General features: G+C 41.4%; 1 protein-coding gene across 1 annotated transcript; it reads left to right on the plus strand.

The window, feature by feature from the left end:
- Positions 1 to 544: 544 nt before the first annotated feature.
- Positions 545 to 23,064, plus strand: Cd84 (CD84 molecule). The gene is given in 9 exon segments (XM_013030543.1): positions 545 to 629; positions 14,055 to 14,237; positions 14,240 to 14,389; positions 17,151 to 17,402; positions 17,768 to 17,887; positions 18,623 to 18,655; positions 20,143 to 20,240; positions 21,122 to 21,184; positions 22,521 to 23,064. Coding segments are annotated over 9 exon segments (1,011 nt in total). The 5' UTR covers positions 545 to 583; the 3' UTR covers positions 22,587 to 23,064.
- The last annotated feature ends 404 nt before the right edge of the window (positions 23,065 to 23,468 follow it).

Consider the following 23,468-nt stretch of genomic DNA (forward strand, 5'->3'; position numbering starts at 1 on the left):
TATGATTATAATTGTATAATAATTGCTACCGCTTATTAAACTTGTATTATGTGTCAAGATAGTCTAAGTCTTTCCTGTACTCTATCATCTTTTGCCCAATAATGCTAATTCACTCTGCAGATCTGTCTCAGCTTGTTGTGAGTTCCTTTCAGGAAACCTTCTCCAACTCACCCTGGCCTGGGTTAGAGGCCACACTCTAAGGGCTCCCTATATTTCTTCCTGCTGCGACACATAGCTCTTTTGGAAATTCCTATGCAATTGTTGATCATTCTTAAAAGAATATTAACTCCACAAAAGGTATGAAATTACTTGTTGCTCTAGCTATTACCAGCAGCACCAGGAATAGTGCTGGGCACATAGGAGACACTCAGTAAATATTCATTGAATGAATAATTAACTCATGCTGAGTACTTCATGCTATATAACTGGAAACTACTAGTAAGTAATTCAAAAGCCAATGCTTCCTAAATCAGTTACCTCATACTTCCTTTCTTAAACGTGACTATATAAAGAAGCAAGAAAACTCAAGTGAAACAGACTATTAGGGGAGTGCTGTCCTACAGAAGATTAGACCTGGAAGAAGATGGCTTTGTTTTACTTGTGGATCTTGCTCCTTTGCCTGCAAACTTGTGAGTTCTGACTCTTGCTGAATTTCTACCCTACTTTTACATAAAATTTAGAAATTGCTTTTTAGGAAGACATTGATGTGTCCCTTTGATCTGTTTTCAACAGAACACCCGGGGTCTCAGTATATGTTGTATTCAAAAGAGATCCAACTGGTAGAAGAGAGACTTAAGGTGTCACCTGTGTGTTTCTATGCTTTGGAGTTAATATTTCTAAATTCTATCTAGCTCCAAAGGATCTGAACAAAAACCTCTCTCTCTCTCAAAAATGTCAGCACTTGGTAGACTTACTCACAGAGCCCAGCAAAAAAGTAAATTATCCAAAACCTTGGATGAATTAAAAGCAGTTTCCTTTGGGCATTAGAATGTATTATGCAGTTTTTAAGAGATATATGACCTTCCTCATTATTTCATTGCTCTCTGAGGTTAGAATGATGCAGCAATCTTTGTTATCATGATAAAAATTTCCTCTCTGTAAGCTCTTTTTATTTTAAAAGATATGACTTTTTTCTCCCCAAAACTCTAAAATAAATATGGGAAAAATTTGATTATCCATTTTTAACAAATGTCAAAATAGAGGTAGAGAACTTGAATTAAAAACTCCTGTTTGCTGGGTGCCAGTGGCTTATACCTGTAACCCTAACTACTCAGGAGGCTGAGCTCTGAGGATCGTGGTTCAAAGCCAGCCTGGGCATAATGTCCATGAGACTCTTATCTTCAATTAACCACCAGAAAACCGAAAGTGGTGCTGTGGCTCAAGTGGTAGAGTGCCAGCCTTGAGCTGAAGAGTTAGAAACAGTGCCCAGGCCCAGAGTTCAAGCTCCACGACTGACAAAAACAAAAACAAACAAACAAAAAAACCCTGTTTATTTTTTACTATGGCTTGATAGAAAACTATAAAGGATAAATGAATATTTGTTGTTATTTGTACCAAAAAACTGGGAACTTTGAGTGATTTGTCATTGAACATAGTTTTGCTTTAATTCCAAAGAGCTGTCATCTCCTTATAGAAACTGTCTATGCTTATAATTTCGGAAAGTCAACATCAGTGCCCTATGATCTCTCTGGTTCCCTTGAAATTTGAAAGCTGAGGATCTTTTAAGTTGAACTTTGTGGAGCTTATAGCCACTAGCCCGGTCAATCTGTTGTAGCCTCTGCTGGTCATCCTAAGACAAAGACCAAAACTATAAATAAATGAGATTAGGGGCTGTACTTAATCTTCCACATAAAATATTACTTAATTTTAAAAGCATTATACAATTTTTCTGCCTACTTTTTTTTGGTGTGTGTATGTATGCTAGTACTATGGCTTAAATTTAGGAGCTAGTCACTGTCCCTTAACTTTTTCACTCTAAGCCGGCAATCTACTGCTTGAGTCACCACTCCACTTCCTTTGCCTACTTTTTATGTTGTTCATGCCTAAGCTGTTTAAATAGGTGAGGGTCATATTATTAATTCTATTCTGCAAAAAAAGGAGTAAATTAAGAGTCAAAGGTTAAATAATTCACCCGAAGTTCCACTATCTGAAATGGATAGAACTGAAATTTCACATTAATTCTTCTAATTCAAAGGTTACTTTTGCTCTCTCTGCCCTCCTACTTCATTAAGCTTGCAAAACTTTGATGGTCTTCAATGGACAAAACACTAGGAGAGCAGCTCTAAGATACATTTCTCTCTATTCAAACTGAAATTTAAGGTGTCAAGTCATTAGTCACAGTGAGCCGTTCTCCCAGCAGCTTTGTGATCCTGGGGCAGTTATTGAAGTTGACTCTGATGTTTTGGCTTCAAAATGAGGAAACTGTTAATACAATAGAACAATTTTTGAAAATTAAAAATTATCATTTACATACAACACTTGGCATAGTATCTGAATATAGTAAGTGCTTAACCAATGTTAGCTCGTGATATTATAGATCTTTACACAAATTTTTCATGCTTTATTAGGAAGGGTCCTGCCTTCCTTCCTGGAAAGGGAAAGCAAGGTCTCCTCTGTTTGGGATGGTTCAAAGAAATATGAGCAGACAAAAAGAGTATGAGCTTAGGTATGTACTGTCAGTGTTCTGGGAAAAGAAACCAGTATGAGATATTCATTTTGTAAGGAACCTCTCACAGAGGGTGGAAGCCTGTTTTCATAGAAGTAAAACCAGAAGCACTTTCATGTTTCTTTTTTCAGAATTATTCCACAAATATTACATTTATTTCTGAAATAACTGATTCCTTTATTCAAGATTGGGCAAAGCAGTTATTACTGATGCATTTCCCAGAATTCAGAGTAACCAAAACAGCTGAGAGGCTATGGTGAGATGAAGGTAGAAATTACCAATTTTACCCTGAAATCACTGACAGGAGGGAAGTTGGTGAACTCATCACTGCTTCATCTGGGAAAAGTTTTCTCCAAGAATCAAGATTCACAGTCTTATGCTCCGATCTTGAGTTTCTCATCATGACTTTGGGAGCATGGTGACTGACTGTCCTTCCGCACCTCACACTTTCCAATCACTCTCAGGAAGTAGGAAGCAGAAAAGTACACCACTTTTCCTCTCTGCCCACCCCTTCAAATGTTCTCTTCTACGACTTAAGGTCTTCTCCTCCCATCTACTTCTTCTGCCCCTCTCTTTGCTTCTGTCTCCTGTCTCCCATCAATAATAAAGATAAGTAAACATGTCTGACAATCACATGTGTGACATTACTAAGTTGTCTACAGTTATTATTTTGTTCAATCCTCACTTATAATACCCTATGAGATGGATACCATCAATATACTCATTTACAGTTAAAAATGTTGCTGCACAAAAAGTCAAGATTCATCTAGTCAAAAAGTAGGGGAATTAAAACCCCCAGTGTCTTTAGACTTAACAACTGAATTATGTTACCTCCACCTATCTTGATGTCAAAGGAGATCAAAATGCCATCCCCACTTTGAATGGTTATCAGATTTGGACTTCTGTCAGAGAAGAGTGAAAATTAATTGATTCCTACTTGTTGGATTATTTAGGTCTGTACCCATTCTGTAGAGAGGAGTGGGGATGATGGTTAGGCCCTTGCCAATAACGGAAGGTTAGGCAGGTCAGCAAAGCCAAATGTTTGAGCAAACAGCCATTTTTCAGATACTGCTTAAAGATCATTCACTTCAATGTGATTTGAGTTAACTTGAATTAGATTCTTCAAAATTAACAGAAGTCCAGTGCTCACTTGGTCTTGATGCCCCCATTGAGTCTAAAGCACATCATGAATGATTTCAGCCAAAACTTGAAAGCCCAAGAAGTAAGCAGCCCACCTGTATATCTGCCCATGGCTCACTAGACTCCAACCATCATTTGGTATAGGAAAGTCAGAGGCAGGATGAAGGCCTGTGGAAAAGAACTGACAAGAACCAATCTGTCCTGGACTGAAGTCCTTGCAAAGTGGGACTTTCAAGACAAAGAGAAGGCCTCAGTTCTAAGCAGAGATTTGAGCAGATATTCAGAAAGGGCTCAAAAGGAGAAGCTCAATTGTAGAAAAGGAAATATATATTTATAGATGGGGCAAATTAAGTTTCAGACTTATGCTTAAAACCAGTTTCCAAAGTTGGCTAGAACAGGGCTGGAAAGGTGGCTCAGTGGTAGAGCGCTTGCCTTGCATGCCTGAGGCCCTGGGTTCTATTCTTCAGCACCACATAAGAAAAAAGAAAAAAGCTGGAAGTGGCGCTGTGGCTCATGTGGTAGAGCGCTAACCTTGAGCTGAAGAGCTGAGGGACAGCGCCCAGGCCCAGAGTTCAGGCCCCATGACCAGACCCTCCTCCCCCAAAAAAAACAAAGTTGGCTAGAACAAGACTCCAGTGAGGGTGGAATAAAGGCTTACCTTGTACACCAGATCTTCTGTAGCTGCCCTGGCTATCAATATGGTAGACAACAAGGTATTTGGGCACCCTCACAATAGGGGCCCCATGGTCAGTGCCAGGCCATTTAGTAGTTCTGAATCAAATATTTCAGTCTTGGACCTTGAAGAAGAATGAATCTGAGAGTTTGGCACTAACTATACAAATTCATGTGGAACTAAAGGGTAAAAAAGAGATATGATAAATCCATTGGGAGGACTGAAATTGCAAGAGCTGTCCAGGCTTCCATATTTCCTTTGTTTCATTTAATGTGCATATTAGCAGAGGAAGCACTGAATGAACAACAGATGGAGATTTTTGAGATCTTTTATGGATAGCCTGTGCTTGGATTTTTGTCTTTGCAGAAACTGATTCAAATTATCTAAAATCTTAAGGAGGATGATAAAAAGTACAAAAAATACCCTGGTGGAAAAGTAGCATGCTTTCGTGTGGGGGACAGTAGGTTCCCTTTTTTTTAAGCTTGTGACCAAGAACTTCCCATCATTATAGAGAATGACTCCATATTTCTGCTGCCCAACTTTTTGCTTCCTCTTTCCCTCTCTTGCTTTTTTTTTGCCAGTTTTAACTATTTTGGGGTCCCATGTGATCAAGCTGTCTCTTATTACCCTCTTTTGGCCTGCAATATACAGGGAGCATCTCCCCTTATTGTTGACTCTGGAGACAGAGAATGGAGAAGAAAAGAGGCAGTTGAGTTGCTGCCAAAAAGGAGAGTAAGAAATGCTTATCTAAAGGATACCAAAGAATCAAAGAGTCCGTTAAGCAACAATACAATGTTGGCCAGTTCCTTTTTTTCACTAAAGACTTTGTCCAGTATCTCCCCAATACCCCAAACCTCTTTTTTCCTTCAAAGTTGGATATGGTGTTAATTTAGTTTCTGCAACAAGACTTACTTGCTTTATATAATAAACACATACAATGGTCAGGCTATGCCATGTGCTGTTTAAAGAAGTTACAAATGTAAATTTATTTAACCCTCATAACACTTCTGTGAGTCTAGTATCACTGCAATCTTCATTTTAAAGCTGAGGAAACTAACCTTCCTCAGGGCTGATGGCCAAGACCTAGACAAAACCAGGATTCCTGTGCGGATTCTTGAGTCCTTAATTACTAAACCATATTTCCTTACACAAGGGCAGGCAGAGGATCCTCAAAGCAAAGGCTCTAAGGATATCTATACTTGTCACCTTTGTATACACATTTGAGAGAATTTTCATGCCATTGAATCTTCACAATGTTGCCAAGTGGCAGGAAAGCTCTGTTTAATTTCATTTACCAACTAGAATCCTGAGACTTAGTACGTAGGTGACATTCACAGACATTTAGCTAATTTTCAGTATTCTTCAGACTAGAACATATTTCTGGATCTCTAGTTCAAGATATTTTCAGTGTTGTGGATCTCCAATCTACAGATCTATAGAAATTTTCTTTCTTTTTTTTTTTGGCGGGAGGTCCTGTCATGGGGCCTGAACTCTGGGCCTGGGCACTGTCCCTCAGCTCTTCAGCTCAAAGCTAGCGCTCTACCACTTGAGCTACTTCCAGCTTTTTTTTTTCTTTTTGCTTATATGGTGCTGAGAATCAAACCCAGGACATCGTGCATGCAAGGCAAGCGCTCTACCATCAAGCTACAAGTTCCAGGCCTGGCACTGGTGGGTTCACACTTATAAAACTAGCTGCTCCGGAGGATAATGGTTTAGAGATCGCCCAGGCAGAAAAAAAGCCCATTTAACTCCATCTCTAACCAGCAAAAATCTGGGCAGGAGGTATGGCTCAGGTAGTAGAGCACCAGCAGGTTGAGCCAGCGCAAAGCCCTGAGTTCAAAACCTTGTACCCAAAAGGTGAGGGTAAAAACAGCCAATTGTTTCTTATTAATCAGTTTAAACCCCTGAACTTTCATACCAAGACCTAGAACTACTAATGGAAATTTTCCTCTGGCTCATACTCTTTGATTTGTGCTAGATTTTTCTGCCTTCCTTTTCTTTTTGGATTTGGTTTGCTGGATAAAGGATAATTGAGTCTACATAATTGACTCTATTCATTGCTTATTCAATATTAATAAAATATTTAATAACCATTCACTAGTTGTTGGAGATACAGTAGTGACTGAAACAAAGACTACATTCTTGGTAATTAGAGAAGGGTTGAGTTGGGGGTGGGGGAAGGTGGGGAACACTAAATCAATATGCAGTAGTAGTGGATAGTACTGGTAACTGACATTAAAAAAAGGGAAATGGACCAAGGCAATGGAGAGCGACAGTGGGGACCATGGTGTTAGCTTGGTGACCGGGAAAGGTCTTTCCGATGGCATGACATTAAAGCATCCACCATAAAAACAAAGATGAGGGAGTGCTGCAAAGCATATGGAAAGAAAGGAGGGAACGAGTAAGCACAAAGCTCTGAGGCAAAGGGCTGGAATGACATAGTACAGGCAAGGTAGGAGACAAAGCAGAATGGTCAGACCCAGCAGGACCCAGCAGAAGATGGTAAAATGTTTCAAAGAAGACTAAGGCAACCCTCCCCCCGCCCCCCTCCCCCCCCCACACCAATTCCCAAGGGCACAGTGTCTTTATTTTTAGTAGGCTTTAAGGAGACCTACAAGACTTTAAGACTAAATGTCTTTTCCATAGTCATCAACAATGATATTTCAAAATAATGGTGGGATCCATCCAACACTAGTTTCTCTTTTTTCAGAGCAGATTTTCCTCTATCTACTTAAAAGCCAACAAGTTCTCTAAGTCAGATGGAGTGTATTATTCTCTTTTAGTTGTTCTTGTTTTTGTTTTTGTTTTTCTCCCACTATCTGTTTCTTGCCATTCTAGTTTCCTTCTTCTAGACAGTGGTTTTGGCAGTTATTTAAGCATGAGACGTGCATTTTGTAAGGTGCATTCACACTGATGGGATATATCTAGAACAGAAATTAACACCTAATATATGGTAAGATGTACTGAGTTAAGAAGAACACTCTGGGCTAAACAAGAGGGAAAGGCTACCTCCAATGAACAGCCTACCCAGAGTGCTCTCTGTTCAAAAAGGTGTCATCTTGTCCACTGGGTTCTTTCTTCATCAAAGCTACCTAATGATCACAGCAAACAGATGTTACCATCTGTTATGGTTTAGGTATGAAGTGTCTCTCCAGAAGACTTAGGTGTTCAATGTGTGGTTGCTAGCTAACGGACTTTTGGAAATATAAGAGCTCTAACCTCATTAATGGATCAATCCACTGGTGGATCCACAATCTGATAGCATTATTGGGAAGTGATAGAAACTAGGAGATAGGGCCTAGCTGGAGGAAGTAGGTCTCTGGAAGCAGGAGGGGTGAAGAACTATGCTTTAGACAGGTATACTTTGTCCCTGACCTCCTTTGCCCTCTCTGATCCTTGGCCACCAGAAGGGGAGGAGCTTTGCTCTGCCTCATGCTCCCTGCCATGATGTTCTACCTCGCCTCAGGTCTATAGCAACAGAACCAACTGACCATGGACTGAAACCTCTGAAACCATGAACCAAAATACATCTTTAATCCTTTTAAGTTATCTCTATCAGTTATTTTGTCACAATAATGATGTCACCAACATATCATCCAAGCCTATGCCTGGTGTTTAGCCTATTCTTGTCTTTGCTTCTCCTCTAGGAATATTGCCTTCCTCTCAGCCTTCCTGACTGTGGAGTAGCATGTAGAAATCAGGAAATCTCACTTTTAAGCAGAAGTTATAAACATGAATTTCCTCTCTTATTAACTGGACTCATAAATTTACCTAGTAATCATTTAATCTCCCTCATCAATCTCTTGTTGACCTATAGGAACATTTCTCAGGGTTTTTTTTTGTATTCATCAAAATAATAATAGAACTATGTGCCAGACATTGTGTGACAAGTTTTTTTGTGTGCGTGACAAGTTTTTTAACTTCAAAAATTATATAATGAACACTTTTTAGAGACAAAGAACTGAAAATTGGTGAGTTTCAATGATTTCCTCAAGATAATACAACTATGTTTATATATGCTAAATTCTAACACCCCAAAATACCCTTGTGCCTTCAGTTAGCCTTTCCCTTTTCTCCCTACTTCAGATGAAGGTGTGATCCTACTTGGATTGAAAATGTTCATTTCTGCTGCCTTTTTCCTTCTAACCTTTGTTACACGGCAAGCACTAGAAGCTTGATTATCTTGTACTGAGTTTGTTACTAGAGATTGTTGTCAAGGTCCCCAGACATAGGGGATTCAGTGTCCAGAACACAAACTCATGAATCCACAAATGGCAAGCGTTGTGAGGGGAACATCAAGCTCCCAAGAGCCTATGTGTATGAGCATCTAACCTAGAGCAGGTCCATCCAAGAAATCTCACTCTGTTCACCTACACCAATCTCTTCTATTTGAAACCCAAATCAAATAAATTAGTTTCACTTGGCCTTTGAGCTACCGTTCTGTCTTTGTCTCCTCCCCTTCACTGCCAGGCTTCTTCTATTCTCTTACCACCTACCCTGTACTCAACTTCTTGTACTCTGGCCTTGCAATGAATTGTCATACCTGCTCTGTAGTCCAAATAGCCATCAATAATCCCCTATGACACAAATACAGGAAACATTTTATGTTTGCATCCAACCTGAACATATCCAGTCGTTAGAAATCAGTGGCGGTCCCCTATCTTGAGACTCTTTTGGGTTCCTTGGTATTGTCTACCAGAAAGTGTGACTCAGCACTTGATCTATTGTTTTTTTTTTTTTAATCAATGTGAGGGCTGTTCACAAGGTTCCGTCTTGGACTTCAGTCTTATTCTTCCTGAAAAATCTCTCCTCTGTTTAAGTTTTTGTCTGTGGATGATTCCTAAAGCATTTGAGTTTCAGTTTGACAATAAGTAATAAAGCCAAGGAGATGAGAATAGCTTAAGGAAGAAGGAAGATTATTTCTGGCTCATGTGTAAAGTCCAGAGTTGGCTGCTCCCAGTCGGTAGACTAGTTCACAAGGTCATCAAGAACCCAGACTTCCTCTGTTTGTCTGCTCCACCAACCTCAGTTCTTGATTTTCTCCTTTTGATCCCTACCATCTGCCTGGGATCCATCTGTCACAGCATTCCAGCCTAAAAGAAATAAGGGAGAAGCTGGGTGCCTATAATCCTAGCTACTCAGGCGGCTGAGATCTGAGGATCGTGGTTCAAAGCCAGCCTGGACTGGAAAGTCCATGAGACTCTTACCTTCAATTAACCACCAGAAAATTGGAAGTGGCACTGTGGCTCAAGTGGTAGAGCGCTATCCTTGAACTGAAGAACTCAGGCACAGTGCCCAGGCTCAGAGTTCAAGCCCCACGACCAAAAACAGATAAAAAAGAAATAAGGGGAAAATGAAGAAAGCAACTTCTCTTTAAGGAAGAAAGAAAGAATGATAACTTTATGTAATGATATGATCACGCTTAGCTAGCAGAAAGCAGAGCAATGTAGTCTTTATTGTGGGTGGTAATCCCTAAAATGAAGGAGAGAACCAACACTGGGAAACAGCAAGCAAACTCTCCTGTAGCTTTCCCCTGCTCCAGCAATACATGAAGTACATCTTCTCTCCTTAACATCTGTTCCCAGCTGCTTGCTTGGATAGCCTACTGCCATCTCAAGTTCAATATTTCTAACACCAAGTTTGTCTTTCCCCTTTGGCTCCATTCCACCATAAATGTTACCCATTTTTTACTATTAGTTATTCCCTGACACAAAATAGAACATCAAGATATTTTGTTGGGAAAGCTAAACCAAACTAATAGAATTATTTCTTGCCTGCTTATTTTCCCTATCTTCAAACCTAGCCCTTCCTTTCTATCCCATTATCTCTGCCTGCTCTATGCCCAGATGGGCACAGTAGCCTTCTAACTTCACTCTCCAGCTCTTCTTCTCTGTCCTCTTATTCTTCCTATACATCATCACTAGAGTATAATGATACTAAGACATTATTTTAATCTTGATCCTTAAAAACCTCCTCAGCAGGGGGAGACATAGTGGGAGAAATCCAAGGGAAGGGGTAACAATGTTCAATAAGAAATGTACTCATTACCTTGCTTATGTAACTGTAACCCCTCTGTACATAACCTTTACCACAAAATAAAATTAAATCGTTTTTAAAAAAAAATCTACTCAGTTTATGGGCTACACCTCAAATTTGAAGCTGTTACAAATCTAAATCTAGTGTTTCTAACTTTACCTTTCATTACTCTGTTTTACAAATCTATACCCAACCAATTGGATGCCAAAATTTCCATTCTAGCTTTCATTTAGAACCTGAGTACCTTTTTATCTAGTAAAAATCTATTTCAAGATTATTCTCAAATTCTATTCTTTCCAAGTTTTCTTTAACCACTACAACTCATATGATTTCTCACTTCTTTGAATTCTTACTGAACTGCTATCTATACTATTCTTTTTAATTTATCAAAGTCATATGCACATGTAATACCTAACCAGGTTTTAAATTATCCCCAAAAGACATGACTAGTATAGTACAATTCATGATAAATCCTCAAGACACTTGTGTGTGTGTGTGAGTGTGAGTGTACGTACATACACACATGCTGGGAATCTACTCCAGGGTCTTGTACATGGATAAGCATATGTATTTCACCCTCAGCCCCCTCTCAAGACATTTTATGCCACAGTTGTCTTTGAAGTTGAATTCTTCTAAGGTTTCTTCCAGTGAAATATAATTGTTGAGTCCCTTTAGCACACAGGAAAAATAAATATTGGAGTTGATTGATAATAGATTCTTTACTTTTAAACCTGAAGTGTTTTAAGATCAGAACAAAGTCCACAAATATTACCTAAAGGCCAAGCATAGTGATTCATGCCTATAAGCCCAGCAATTCAGGTGGAGGGGAAGATCAGAAAAACAGGAATTTGAGGACAGCCTAGGCAAAAAGTTAGCAAGACTGCATCTCAACAAATAAACTAAGCAAGGTGGCATACACTTGTGATTCTCCTTCAAAGGAAGCCATAGCTAGGAAGACTGTGGTCTGATGAAGGCTGGCCCCTAACAAAACATGAGACTCAGTTGAAAAAGTAACTGGAGTAAAGAAGAGCCTGGGTGCATGACTCAAGTGGCAGAGTGCCTGCTGGACAATCACGATGCCCTAAGTTCAAAACCCAGTGTTTTATTGCGAACCACAACAACCAAATGTACCTGAAACCCGACTTGTTTGAATCAGCCCATTAAAAATGGCTTAAAAATGACTCTGATGTGGTCCTGGCATTACCGAAGGTACCACAGGCACAACCAATAGAAACGGTAAAGGACATATACCAATTAATTATTAACTCCCAAAAGAACTGTGACTTTTATTTGATCACTAACAAAGCACTTCTACTCATATCACGTCATTTGCTAGCCACTAAGTAGATTATAGTTATTAAAACCTCAGAAAGTTTTTATGGCTTTAGTGAGGTTGCTCAGTTTGTAAGCAGATGCCCAGGCACCCCTATCGTTCCAGTCCATGCTATGGTTTGCAGCTGCCTCACTCAGACAACAAGAGTTGGGAGAGTTTACAAGTGGCAGAATATCTCATGCAAACCTTTTGCCTTTTCTCAGCAAGCTTAGAAGTCTACTCAACAATACCAGCAATGCAAAAAGCCGCAGGACTTCCTCAGCTGTGCTTCCCATCACCCCCACTTCCTGTTCGCCCTCTGGTAGCACAGCCGCACTAATGGGACATGAGATACTTTTAAAACCACCACATGCCGGCCACTTGTCCTTCACCATGACCTCACCCTAAGAAGCTCTCAGCCTTATCAAACCAAGATGTGACAAGAGCATCTACCAGAATTACAAGTCCTATGCCCTGTTCATCTTCTTATCTCTAACCCACATCCAAACAGCAAACTAACTATTAGGCACTAGGGACTAATGTCAGAAATACCTTAACAATTTCAGGACTCTGCAAAGCATTAATGTGATCTGCTTTCTTCAAATAGTATGATGAGTTTTGAGGTGGAATAGTAGCTATAGATCAAGTTCAGGTTCCTTCTGAGCTAAGGCTTTGTACAATTGCACAGCTCTGTGCAATTCACAACTGGGACACCAGGGATTCAAGGGCCCTCTGTCAAACCTCAGCAGTTCCAGTAGAATGGTTTATCTGGGGGCAATTAATCTTTAAGGATTTTACAACATATGATTGCTATCACCAATGGCAGCACCTAGCCTAGTACTCTGTTTCCTCCAATTGCATTTTCCATTGTTGCTCAACAATTATATTGACACATTATTTATTTATTTATTTTTGTCGGTTGTAGGGCTTGAACTCTGGGCCTGGGCGCTGTCCTTCAGCTCTTCAGCTCAAGACAAGCGCTCTACCACTTGAGCTACAGTGCCACTTCAGGTTTTCTGGTGGTTTACTGGAGATAGGAGTCTCACAGTCTCTCCTGCCCAGACTGGCTTTGAACCACGATCCTCAGATCTCAGCCTCCTGAGTAGCTAGGATTACAGGCGTGAGCCACCAGCGCCCGGCTTGACACATTATTTTTTGTATACATATCTGTCTTGTTTCCTGAGCTGTAAGCTCCTTGGGGACTGAAATTATGTCATATGACACATCTGAAGTATACTTAGCATTTCATAAGTGTTTATAGATAGGTGTTTCTACTTTCTCTAAATCCTTCCTTTCCCCCTTAGAGGTCTGTGACATCTTCTTCGCTTGTCTGCTTCTGGCATATTTCTTGAGGGAAAAAAAGCAGTTCTGGGTTTCCTGCAAGAGTTACTGAGCTGAAGTGTAAGTGAAGGTAGGCATAGGAAGACAATAACATTAGGTTAAAAACAATCCCTTAATTAGTTTTGGCACTTTAAGATGATGTGTATTCGCAGTGTTTTTCTTGCTTTCTGTATGCCAAGCCCTGGTGTAATCATCAGAGTCTGTAAGCACCGGGCTGGGAAGGTGGCTCAGTGGTAGAGCGCTTGTCTTGCATGCATGAGGTCCTGAGTTCGATTCCTCAGCACCACATAAGCAAAAAGAAAAAAAAATCTGGAAGTGGCACTCTGGCTCAAGTGGTAGAGCGCTAGCCTTGAGCTGAAGAGCTGAGGGACAGTGCGCAGGCCCAGTGTTCAGGCCCCACGACCAGACTCCCCCACCCCCGCCCCAGAGACTGTAAGCACTTCTTATGTAGAAAATGTATTCAGGCCTTCAGGACCTACATGCAGCCAGTACCCATCAGAGTCCAGCAGTCTAAATGTTCAGATCTCTTTTCTCAAACTCTTCAACCACTTGGCAGTGGGATCTTGGCAAAGGGAAACATGCTAGCTATTTTGTACTTCATAGTCTTCATCTCTCACATGCTTCTGGCTTTCAGAATCTGTACACCTCGATAATCATGCTTTAATGATATGGATCCCTAGAAACTCATTGAGATATTCAGTTTTTGAATGAGAATCCTTTAGAAAAATTTCATTATCATAAAATACTAAATATACCGAGAAGAGAATGAAGAGGAAAAAAAATCCTCAAGAAACTGGATGAGCTGCCCAGAGAGACAGATGCAGAAAACAAGGAACTCTAAATGGTGGGACAGTCAGATGGTTACAGTTTTCTATTTATGTTCTCAGGGCCAGAAGCAGCTGGAAGAGACACGGATGTGCACATGGTGAATGGGATTCTTGAAGAATCAGTTACTTTCCCCTTAAATATCCAAGAATTGCAGCAATTGACGAGCATTGTTTGGGCTTCTAAAACATCTGTTGCTTTCATAAAACCAGAAGGCTCAGGAAAAACACTTATGGTTACAGTGACCCCAAAAATTATTATAACCGAATAGAAGTCATAGCTCAGAACTATGACCTGGTTATTAATGATCTGAAGATGGAAGATGCAGGAGAGTACAAAGCAGACATAAGCACAGAGAAAGACACCACCACCCGGCTCTACCACCTGCAAGTATACCGTAAGGCGTGGGAGGAGAAAGGACTTGGTTCTTACCTTTGCTTTGAAGTTAATATCTAAAGAACCCCTGTATTTCTGACAACTGGGTTTCCTAAGCCTCTTTATAGTTATAATTGTATAAATACATCCATACTTTAAAGATGTATGTAATTATAGTCATTAGCTTGTAAGATTTTAGCCATGCTATTTTTTATCAGCACTTTGTCCTCTGAACATTGTTTTATCTTTTCTTTCTTTTTGTGAAAATATCTTTAAGTATTGTACAAAGGAGTTTCAATTCAACATGTCAGTTTACAGAGTACAATGTCTCTTGACCATTGTCACCCCTTCCTTCATTCTTCCTCGTCTGTCTCAGCCTCACCTATGCCCTTGTTTTTCTTTTTTAAAAATCATCTACCAGCATACTACTCAGGAACAATCCAGAGAGACAGCAATCACAATGTAATTTTTTAAAGAATTTTCTATTTTGAAATAATAACAGATACATAGGAAGGTGCAAAGAAATGCACAGCTTGGCTCTGTGTGCCCTCTGTGCTACCTACCACCTTACATAACTGTAGCTCTGCATGCTGTCTCAAAAACAGGAAATAGACACTGACACAATTTCTACAATTTATTTAGAATTCACCAGCTATGCCTGAACTCATTTCTGTGTGTAAGCATGCATGCAGTATTGTGGAATTTCATCACATGTGAACTCTACCACAATCAAGAAAACTATCACATCCCTAGATTCCCATATGTTATCTCTTCAAAGCTAAGTACTCCCTCACCCTGGCCAACCCTACAAGTTACTAATCTGTTCCTGTCTATAATTATATTACTTCATAAATGTCACATCGATAGAATTATACCACATGTATATATCCTTTAAAGATTGGGATTTTTCACTTAGCATAATTTCTTTGAGACTCATCCAAACTATAACATGTATCATTAGTTATATACTTTTAATTCTTGGATAATAGTCCATGGTACAAATGTACTAGTTCATTTAACCATTCTTCTATTGAAAGACATTTCAGTTGTTTCTAGTTCATGTACAAGTTCCTGCATAAGATACATTATCATTTCTCTAAATGTCCCAAAATGAAATCAGATGGCAAATCTATTTCTGGTTTGAAAAGAAACTGTCAGACTATTTTACATTTTACATTCCCACCAGGGATATATGAGTGAACAGTGTCTCTGTATCTTCACTGGTATTTGGTGAGGATTTCTTTTTTCTGTGCAAGGCAAAGTTTACTTCTGCAGAAGAATGCACCATCAGCCAAAAATCTGGCAAGCTAGAACATAGAGCAAGCAGGCTGCTCCTAATTTATCCCCAACACAGCAAGCCCTGCCTCTCTGTTTAAATTGGCCATGCTCAGGTTCACAATCTGCTCACAATTGGCTAGTTTGAAGAGGGTAATATATATTTACATAAAATGAGCATTAAAAGACTGAGATAAGGCTCACCGGTAGCTCCCAGCTATAATCCTAGCTACTCTGGAGGCTGAGATCTGAGGATCAAGGTTCAAAGCCAGCCCAGGCAGGAAAGTCTGTGAGACTCTTATTTCTAATAAACTACTAGAAAACCTGAAGTGATGCTGTGGCTCAAGCAGTAGAGCACTCGCCTTGACCTGAAGAGCACAGGGATAGCACCCAGGCCCATGACTGACAAAAAAAAAAAAAAAAAAAGATTGAGATAAGATTAATAGTACACAAGAAACCTCAAAACATACACATATCCTCTACTATTTTCTTGTAGAAATAGTGATTCGTCTTAGTTCCTCTTCTATTCTGGGACAATCAGTTAAGTCAAAACCTTATATCAAAGGTACTTCTTTATCCCAAAGCATTTCCTCTTTTCCTTTCTTTACTGGCTGCTATTGTCTTAGCAACATAATCAACAAACGCCAAGCCACCAGGCCAAAGCAAGAACTTTTAGGTGACCCACTTTCATAGAAAAGACAGCTTTTCTCACAAAAACTATGCTTTTCTTCAAACTCTTCTAACATTATTTGACTATGTCAGCCGGACTTAACAATTAGTATAATATGCAAGTTTGGATAGAGTGATCTCTATGAATCTATGAATTAGTATCTGTATGAATGAGTATCACAATACCTAATGGAAGCTATTGTCCCAATTGCAACAATGAGGGACATTAAAATTGAGGTCAACTCCCCTCCATTTTCTAGTGAGGGAGTCATTTACCAGTGAAGAGGTTTTTTGTGTGTGTCATTTTGGACGGTGAGTAGTGATATCTTATTTAATTTTAATATCAGACTCTATAGTAACTAATACAAAGTTATTTTTTTGGGGGGTCCGGTCGTGGGGCCTGAACTCTGGGCCTGGGCGCTGTCCCTCAGCTCTTCAGCTCAAGGCTAGCACTCTACCACTTGAGCCACAGCGCCACTTCTGGCTTTTTTTTTTCTTTTTGCTTATGTGGTGCTGGGGAATCGAACCCAGGGCCTCAGGCATGCAAGGCAAGTGCTCTGAGCCACCTTCCCAGCCCCTACAAAGTTATTTTTATCCTGTCTGTTGGGTGGGCTTTACAGGTGCTAAGCAGATGCTCTACTAATTGAGCCATGCTTCCAGCTCTTGTTCTTTGTTTTTGATATAATTTATTTGGCTGTGAATTTTGACAAATTAACTTTAATGGTACCTGCATTTAACAACTATCTAGTTCTAAATTTCTACTAATTTAACACTTGGTCCTCACAAGCTGCGATGAGTCAAACCAGCTCACCAGGGCCTCCTGTGTTTTCCTCTCTTAGGTCGGCTTGGGAAACCAAAAATTACACAGAGTTTAATGACATCTATAAATAATACCTGTAACGTCACCCTGATATGCTCTGTAGAGAAAGGACAAAAGAATGTCACGTACAGCTGGAGTCCCCTGGGAGAAGAAGGCAATGTCCTTCAAGTCTTTCAGACTCCCGCAGACAAACAACAGACTTACACTTGTACAGCCTGGAACCCTGTCAGTAACAATTCTGACTCTATCTCCGGCCAGCAGCTCTGTGCAGGTGAGCAGCTCTTCCATCTCTCCCCAGAAGTCTCAAAACCCACTTGAAAGAGCTTCAAAGCCTAAACTTTGGCACTATCTCCAGCAGAGTATGTCTCCTTTTTTGGTGAACCTGGTCCTGGGGGCATCTCCTTCCAGGAGGGCCACTGGGAAAGAGGTCAAAGCTTTCAAATCTCTCAGGGTGTTTGGAAGCAGCCTCTGCTGGACTTGCTGACTTAATCCTGACTTTTAATCTCAGAAAGTAGTTTCCTTAGGAGTTTTGGCACTCAGGTTGGGGGGTGGGGTGGTCCTGAATGTGGGCAAGCTTGGCCCACCTCCTGGGCCTGTTTCCTGAGAGTCAAGACTCATTGCATTTTCTGTTCCCAGACATCACCAGGGGTTTGCAAACTCGCCACAGTGGATTGCTGAGTATGCTGGCCGTGTTAATTCTGGCTGTCTTCATTCTAAGTTCAGTGCTTCTGCTCCGTTGGTACAAGAGAAGGCAAGGTAGGATTTTCTCAGAAGATTAAATATGAAAATGATTTTTTTCTTCCAGGGTATAAAGCTATTTGTCTAAGGTAGAGTAGAAAGGCCTTTTGTTCAGCCTTTCTACAATCCCCAATACCTTACCAACTACCAGGATGATGGGCCTGAACATTGTATGATTTTACTCTGGTCTTCCAAATTTCTTCCTGGGGTCACTATTACCTTAAAAGTCCAAGTTTAGCACTGCCACTGACAAATTGTAATTAGTTACACTAGTGTGTTCAGTTGCTCCCAACCTCATTGTATTTTAACAATAACCTTTGGAGAGTCCTTGAGGGAGATGTACTGATAGGTCTGGTTGTCACTAGATTCCTGTGGTTCTATCGGGATCTTGCTGTAATCGTGTCCATCTCAATTCAGAAAGCCTAATCATCTGGGCATAGTGGAGAGTTTCTACAGACCCAGCTACCCAAGAGACTGAAGCAGGGGAATTATTTGATCCTAGGAGACTGAAGCTAGCTTGATCCTGTAGTTTCAGACCTCATCAGGAAGGAAGAGCAGACAGAAGGAAAGAAAGAAGGGAGAGAGGAAGGGAAGAGAGGGAAAGAGGGAGGGAAGGAGAGAGAAGAGGGAGGGAGGAAACAATCTTAGATTCCTAAATCATCATTCTAGTGACCAATTCCTCTTTTCCCACCCATCACAACAAACATCATACAATTTCTGTGTCCTAACTCTTCTTTGTCTCTTCTTCCTCAGGTTCCCACTTGAAGGCCTTCACTAAGAGTTCTGGTATGGCAGCATGTTCCCTGAATAAACAACTGGGAGGGATGGGAGTTCTCAGCAGAGTGGTTCAGACTAAGTATGTGCTTCAGAGCACTTCACTGTAGGTGAAGTCTCACTTTGACCATTGATCAGTTGCCAGTTATTTTGTCACCATAAACTTTTGTCTTCTCTGTGGAGCACATGGGCAGCAAAGATGGCGCTGGGAGGGGGTTGAGTGGGCAGAGCCTAGTTTACTGTAGAGCACATGGGCAGCCAAGATGGTGCTGGGAGAGGGTTGAGTGGGCAGAGCCTAGTTTACTGTAGAGCACATGGGCAGCCAAGATGGCGCTGGGAGAGGGTTGAGTGGGCAGAGCCCAATTGATCTGCCCATCGGTGCCTAACCAGCCCCTGAAGGCTCAGGTGAATGATAGGGTGTGACCTTGACAGTGACTGGTTCCTCTTCCTCCCTTACCATACCACCCACCCTTTTTGTCTTTAAAAGGGGCTGCTCTCTGTTAATAAACGAGTTTTTTACCTGCTGGATTTGGCTCCCCACTGTGTCTGATTGTCTCCTGGGCTGAGGGAGGCTAGGAAACGGGCGAGCGCCGCACTTACCTTTCCTCGGACCCCGTCCGTCTTTTGTGGGACGGACGAAGACCCGACACTTCTCAGTTGTACAATATCCATTATAATAGGGCTTACTGCACGTGCTTATTAAGTGGATTAAGTGGAATTGCACAGATGGATACTTGGCCTGCTTCCTGGTACCTAGTGAGTACTCAGTAAAAGTTAACTACTGTTTTTATATTTGACAGGCCTGAGCATGGTACCAAGGGACGGGGGTTTGTGGCATGCATCATAACTCAAGTGTCTTCACAAAGAAAAGTCATAGCCTCTCAGAACCCTGGGTGGTTAAACTTCAAAATGTTAGAGCTCTGTGATACTGCTCAGATCAGACTCATTATTTGTGAATATATGTTGGTGCCCTGAAATACAAAGATCCAAAATTCTGGCTCTTTACAACTTACCCTAAAAAGTTTTATGTTGTTAACAAAAAGAGAATGTTTGTGACACTACAGTAACATATGAACCAGAATAATGTTACAGCATATAATTAGAGAGAATCAGTCAAATTAAACAACTAAGATCCTGCCATGAAAAGCAAACTAGTCATGTAAGGTCATCAATGCTAAGGGCAAAGGAAACTGAGGAAGAGCTTCCTTTGACTTCCCATAAGGAGAAGGAGCCATCCTTTTTGTCCTAAGCTGACCTCTACAGTAGAAGAGCATTTCCTTCTGAGCCCTAGGTGAGACCAGAGCTAGATAATTCCCATCCATATGCAGTCTTTATGAAAGGAAAAGCCATCAGAGGATCCAAGTATCCATCTCAATAGGATGGGAGCCATTTAACTCTTGGAACTTTATTTCTTCATCACAAAAACAGAACACAAGACTCGATCATCTCTAAAAACACACCCAACTTTCACAAACTGTTTCTGTGTTTAGTTGTGACAGATGATACCTCAAAGAAAACAATATATGCATACATCACAACTTCAGGGGACACCCAGCCAACAGAGGCCAGGATCTACGATGAAATCCCCCAGTTCAAGGTGAGTTGATATTACTGCCCCCCCATCATCACAACCAGGAAAGGAGTCATGACCAAGCATTGCTTTTGCTTGCTATTGCCTAGAACACATTTATAGTCAAGAGTCTGGAGTGACCCACCAGGTAACACCAAGTCAGAGCAATGATAGCAGGAGTCTCTCTCCATGGGGACAAGAAGCTTGGCAACTGTCACCCCATTGTAGCCTCTCATGGTTTGAGGCCACGAGCTTCTGCTTGGAGGCCTAGCTCTGGGTTAGATGTGAGTTGTGACTAAGAACCACCATTCTGAGGAGATAAACAAGAAAGGAGCCACTCACATGAAATGAGCACTTGGAGCCACTTACATAGTTGGCTCCAAGGGCACAGAACCAACAGGCAGACTCTCTTGGACTATTGGTTAAGCAATGGCAGTGGCTTGTTTTCCTCAGACTCTGAATCCTTCTATCACAGACCTGCTTCTCCTCCTGACTTTTACCTATCTGCTGGTCTCTCACCTTTACCTTTACACTGAAAGAAAAGAGTGAGAGGGGAGACATTTCTTCCTCGACTTCCTAGATCACTCTAGACTGTGGTTGGACTCATAGAGATGGGAGATCCATAAAGCCCACAGAAAGCAAAAGTCCTTAGGGAATAAGACTCAGTCTGAAGCAGGAAGACTCTTGGCTTCTGAGGCTTTTCTGCCCCAAAGCTCTGTCCAACGGCCACCCATTCCCTGTCACCCTTAATGTTGATTCCCTACAAAGTTGGATGGAAGCAGAGCCGAGGCCCGGAGAAGAAGCCACACAGTAACCAAGGAGGGCTAGAGGCAGAGGCAGAATTAGGAAGGGAAACTTCTAAAGTTTGACCTTTTCACTCTCACTAAGGGAAGGTGGGTGTTTTCCAGATGTTGCCCTCTAAGGGAGGGCCAGTGGACATGATTGACTCCACAGTGCAATACTCCAAGAAGGTAAATCTCTGGGTTTTTGTCCTTGTTTTCCTATCTGGTGGGCCCATCCATCAGCACAGGAAGGCCATTTATGACACAAAATGATTAGACCATACGAGACATTCATGGTGACTAGAGGCAGTTACTTATTTCTGGGTATAGGTCAAAGTGAAATTATTGAGGAACAGAGGAAAAAAAAACTAGAATTCAACTTGGAACAAAGAATACAGGCTGGATGTTGTCTCAAGCCTATAGTCATGACTGGTAGCAAATACCCCTACTCCTTCCTACTACTTGCTCTTTTTTGTTGGTGGTGGTCGTGGGACTTGAACTTGGGACCTGGGCATTGTCCCTAAGCTTCTTTGCTCAGGACTAGTTCTCTACCAGTTTGAGCCACAACACCACTTTCAGTTTTCTGGAGGTTAATTGGATATAAGAATCTCATGGACTTTCTTGCTCATTGGCTTTGAACTACAATCCTCAAATCTCAGCCTCCTGAATAGCTAGGATTACAGGTATAAGCACCAGCACTCCTAGCTGCTTGCTCTGTTCTGAGCTAAGAAGTTTCCAGGGGTTCCAAAAAGATTTCTGGAGCCCCAACTAAGCAAAGACCTCAGTAAAGAAAAAGATCTCTTGGGCTAGGAAGGTGGTTCAGTGGTAGAGCACTTGCCTTGCATGCATGAGGCCCTGGGTTCGATTCCTCAGCACCACATAAGCAAAAAGAAAAAAAGCCAGAAGTGGTGCTGTGGCTCAAGTGGTAGAGCGCTAGCCTTGAGCTGAAGAGCTGAGGGACAGCGCCCAGGCCCAGAGTTCAGGCCCCACAACCGGACCCCCCCCCAAAAAAAGAAAAGAAAAAGATCTCAAGCCTGGCCCCAGTGGTTCACACCTGTAATCCTAGCTACTCACGAGGCTGAGATCTGAAGATCACAGTTCAAAGCCAGCCCAGGCATGAAAGTCCCTGAGACCCTTATCTCCAATAACCCACCAGAAAACCAGAAGTGGCGCTGTGGCTCAAGTGGTAGAGCGCTAGCCTTGAGCTGAAGAGCTTGAGGGACAGCGCCCAGGCCCAGAGTTCAAGCACCACAACCAAGAAAGAAAGAGAGAGAGAGAGACAGAGAAAGAAAAGAAAGAAAGAAAGAAAGAAAGAAAGAAAGAAAGAAAGAAAGAAAGAAAGAAAGAAAGAAAGAAAGAAAGAAAGAAAGAAAAAGATCCCATTACCCTATATTTCTCCAGCATGGCAGAACTCTAAGATATCTCCCTGGGTCATTTGCTTACCTCTCCTGAGTTCCTCATAGGACTAGAGTACCCAGCCAAACCTTTCCATTAATGTGCTCTCACATTTTCCTTTCGTGCACAGGTTGAGGAGAGCAGCACACAGAAGAGCAAACCTCCCAGGACTTCAGGCTATGAAATTGTCGTCTAGGCTGGCAAGCAGCGCCCTCCCTCCAGAAAATTAGATACAACCATTGATAGTGGAAGATGAGCCTGGATATAGATCTTCCATGTCCAGCTCTTATGGGGAGATTGGGAATCACCACATTCTAACATGTAAGCAAAGTAGGCAGTTCTCTGCTGCTGGTCACAGCTTGTTCCCAGATAGACACATGGATATTCTAGACCTTTCTGCCTGGCTCCCTTCTGGATGAGTAACAAGTTAAGTTTCCCCAGTAGGGTGCTTCTCAGAACTCCCCCTCATCAAAGTACCTGTAGAAAATAGTATTTTTTTAAATAATATACTTGGGCAAGCAAGGTTACCCTTCTTCTGGAGGGTACACACAGCCAAAGGACTCACATTTGGAAGTGATGATCCTCTATCCAGCAGCTATGAAAAGAGAAGACCAATATTCTATACACCTTTACCATGCTATGAGGCATCAGCTAGGATGCTCTGCTGACATTCATCATACTTCCTACAGCACCTTGAGCTAATTAGGAAAAGATACCCTGCCCTTGAGGTGGATACAGCCTCCTCCATGAATGAAAGGCTTGGTGAGAAGTGTGTCAGTCTGTGACACACTTCCTTCATTCTTGTGATCGAGACCCTTTGTTCAGGACACCACTGTCTCCATTCACCCAAATGTAGAAGATGTTGTTGCATGCGAGGCTGTAAGTTGTGGTGCTTAGCCATGCAGACACACTCTCTAGATGGATTTTTGTTTGATTGATTGATTGATTGATTTTTGTCAGTCATGGGGCTTGAACTCAGAGCCTAGGTGCTGTCCTAGAGTTCTTTTGCTCAAGGCTAGTGCTCTACCACTTTGAGCCACAGCTCTACTTCCAATTTTCTGGTGGTTAATTGAAAATA

Source organism: Dipodomys ordii, unplaced genomic scaffold, assembly GCF_000151885.1.
Source record: "Dipodomys ordii isolate 6190 unplaced genomic scaffold, Dord_2.0 Scaffold131, whole genome shotgun sequence".
In the NCBI taxonomy this organism is placed as follows: domain Eukaryota; kingdom Metazoa; phylum Chordata; class Mammalia; order Rodentia; family Heteromyidae; genus Dipodomys; species Dipodomys ordii.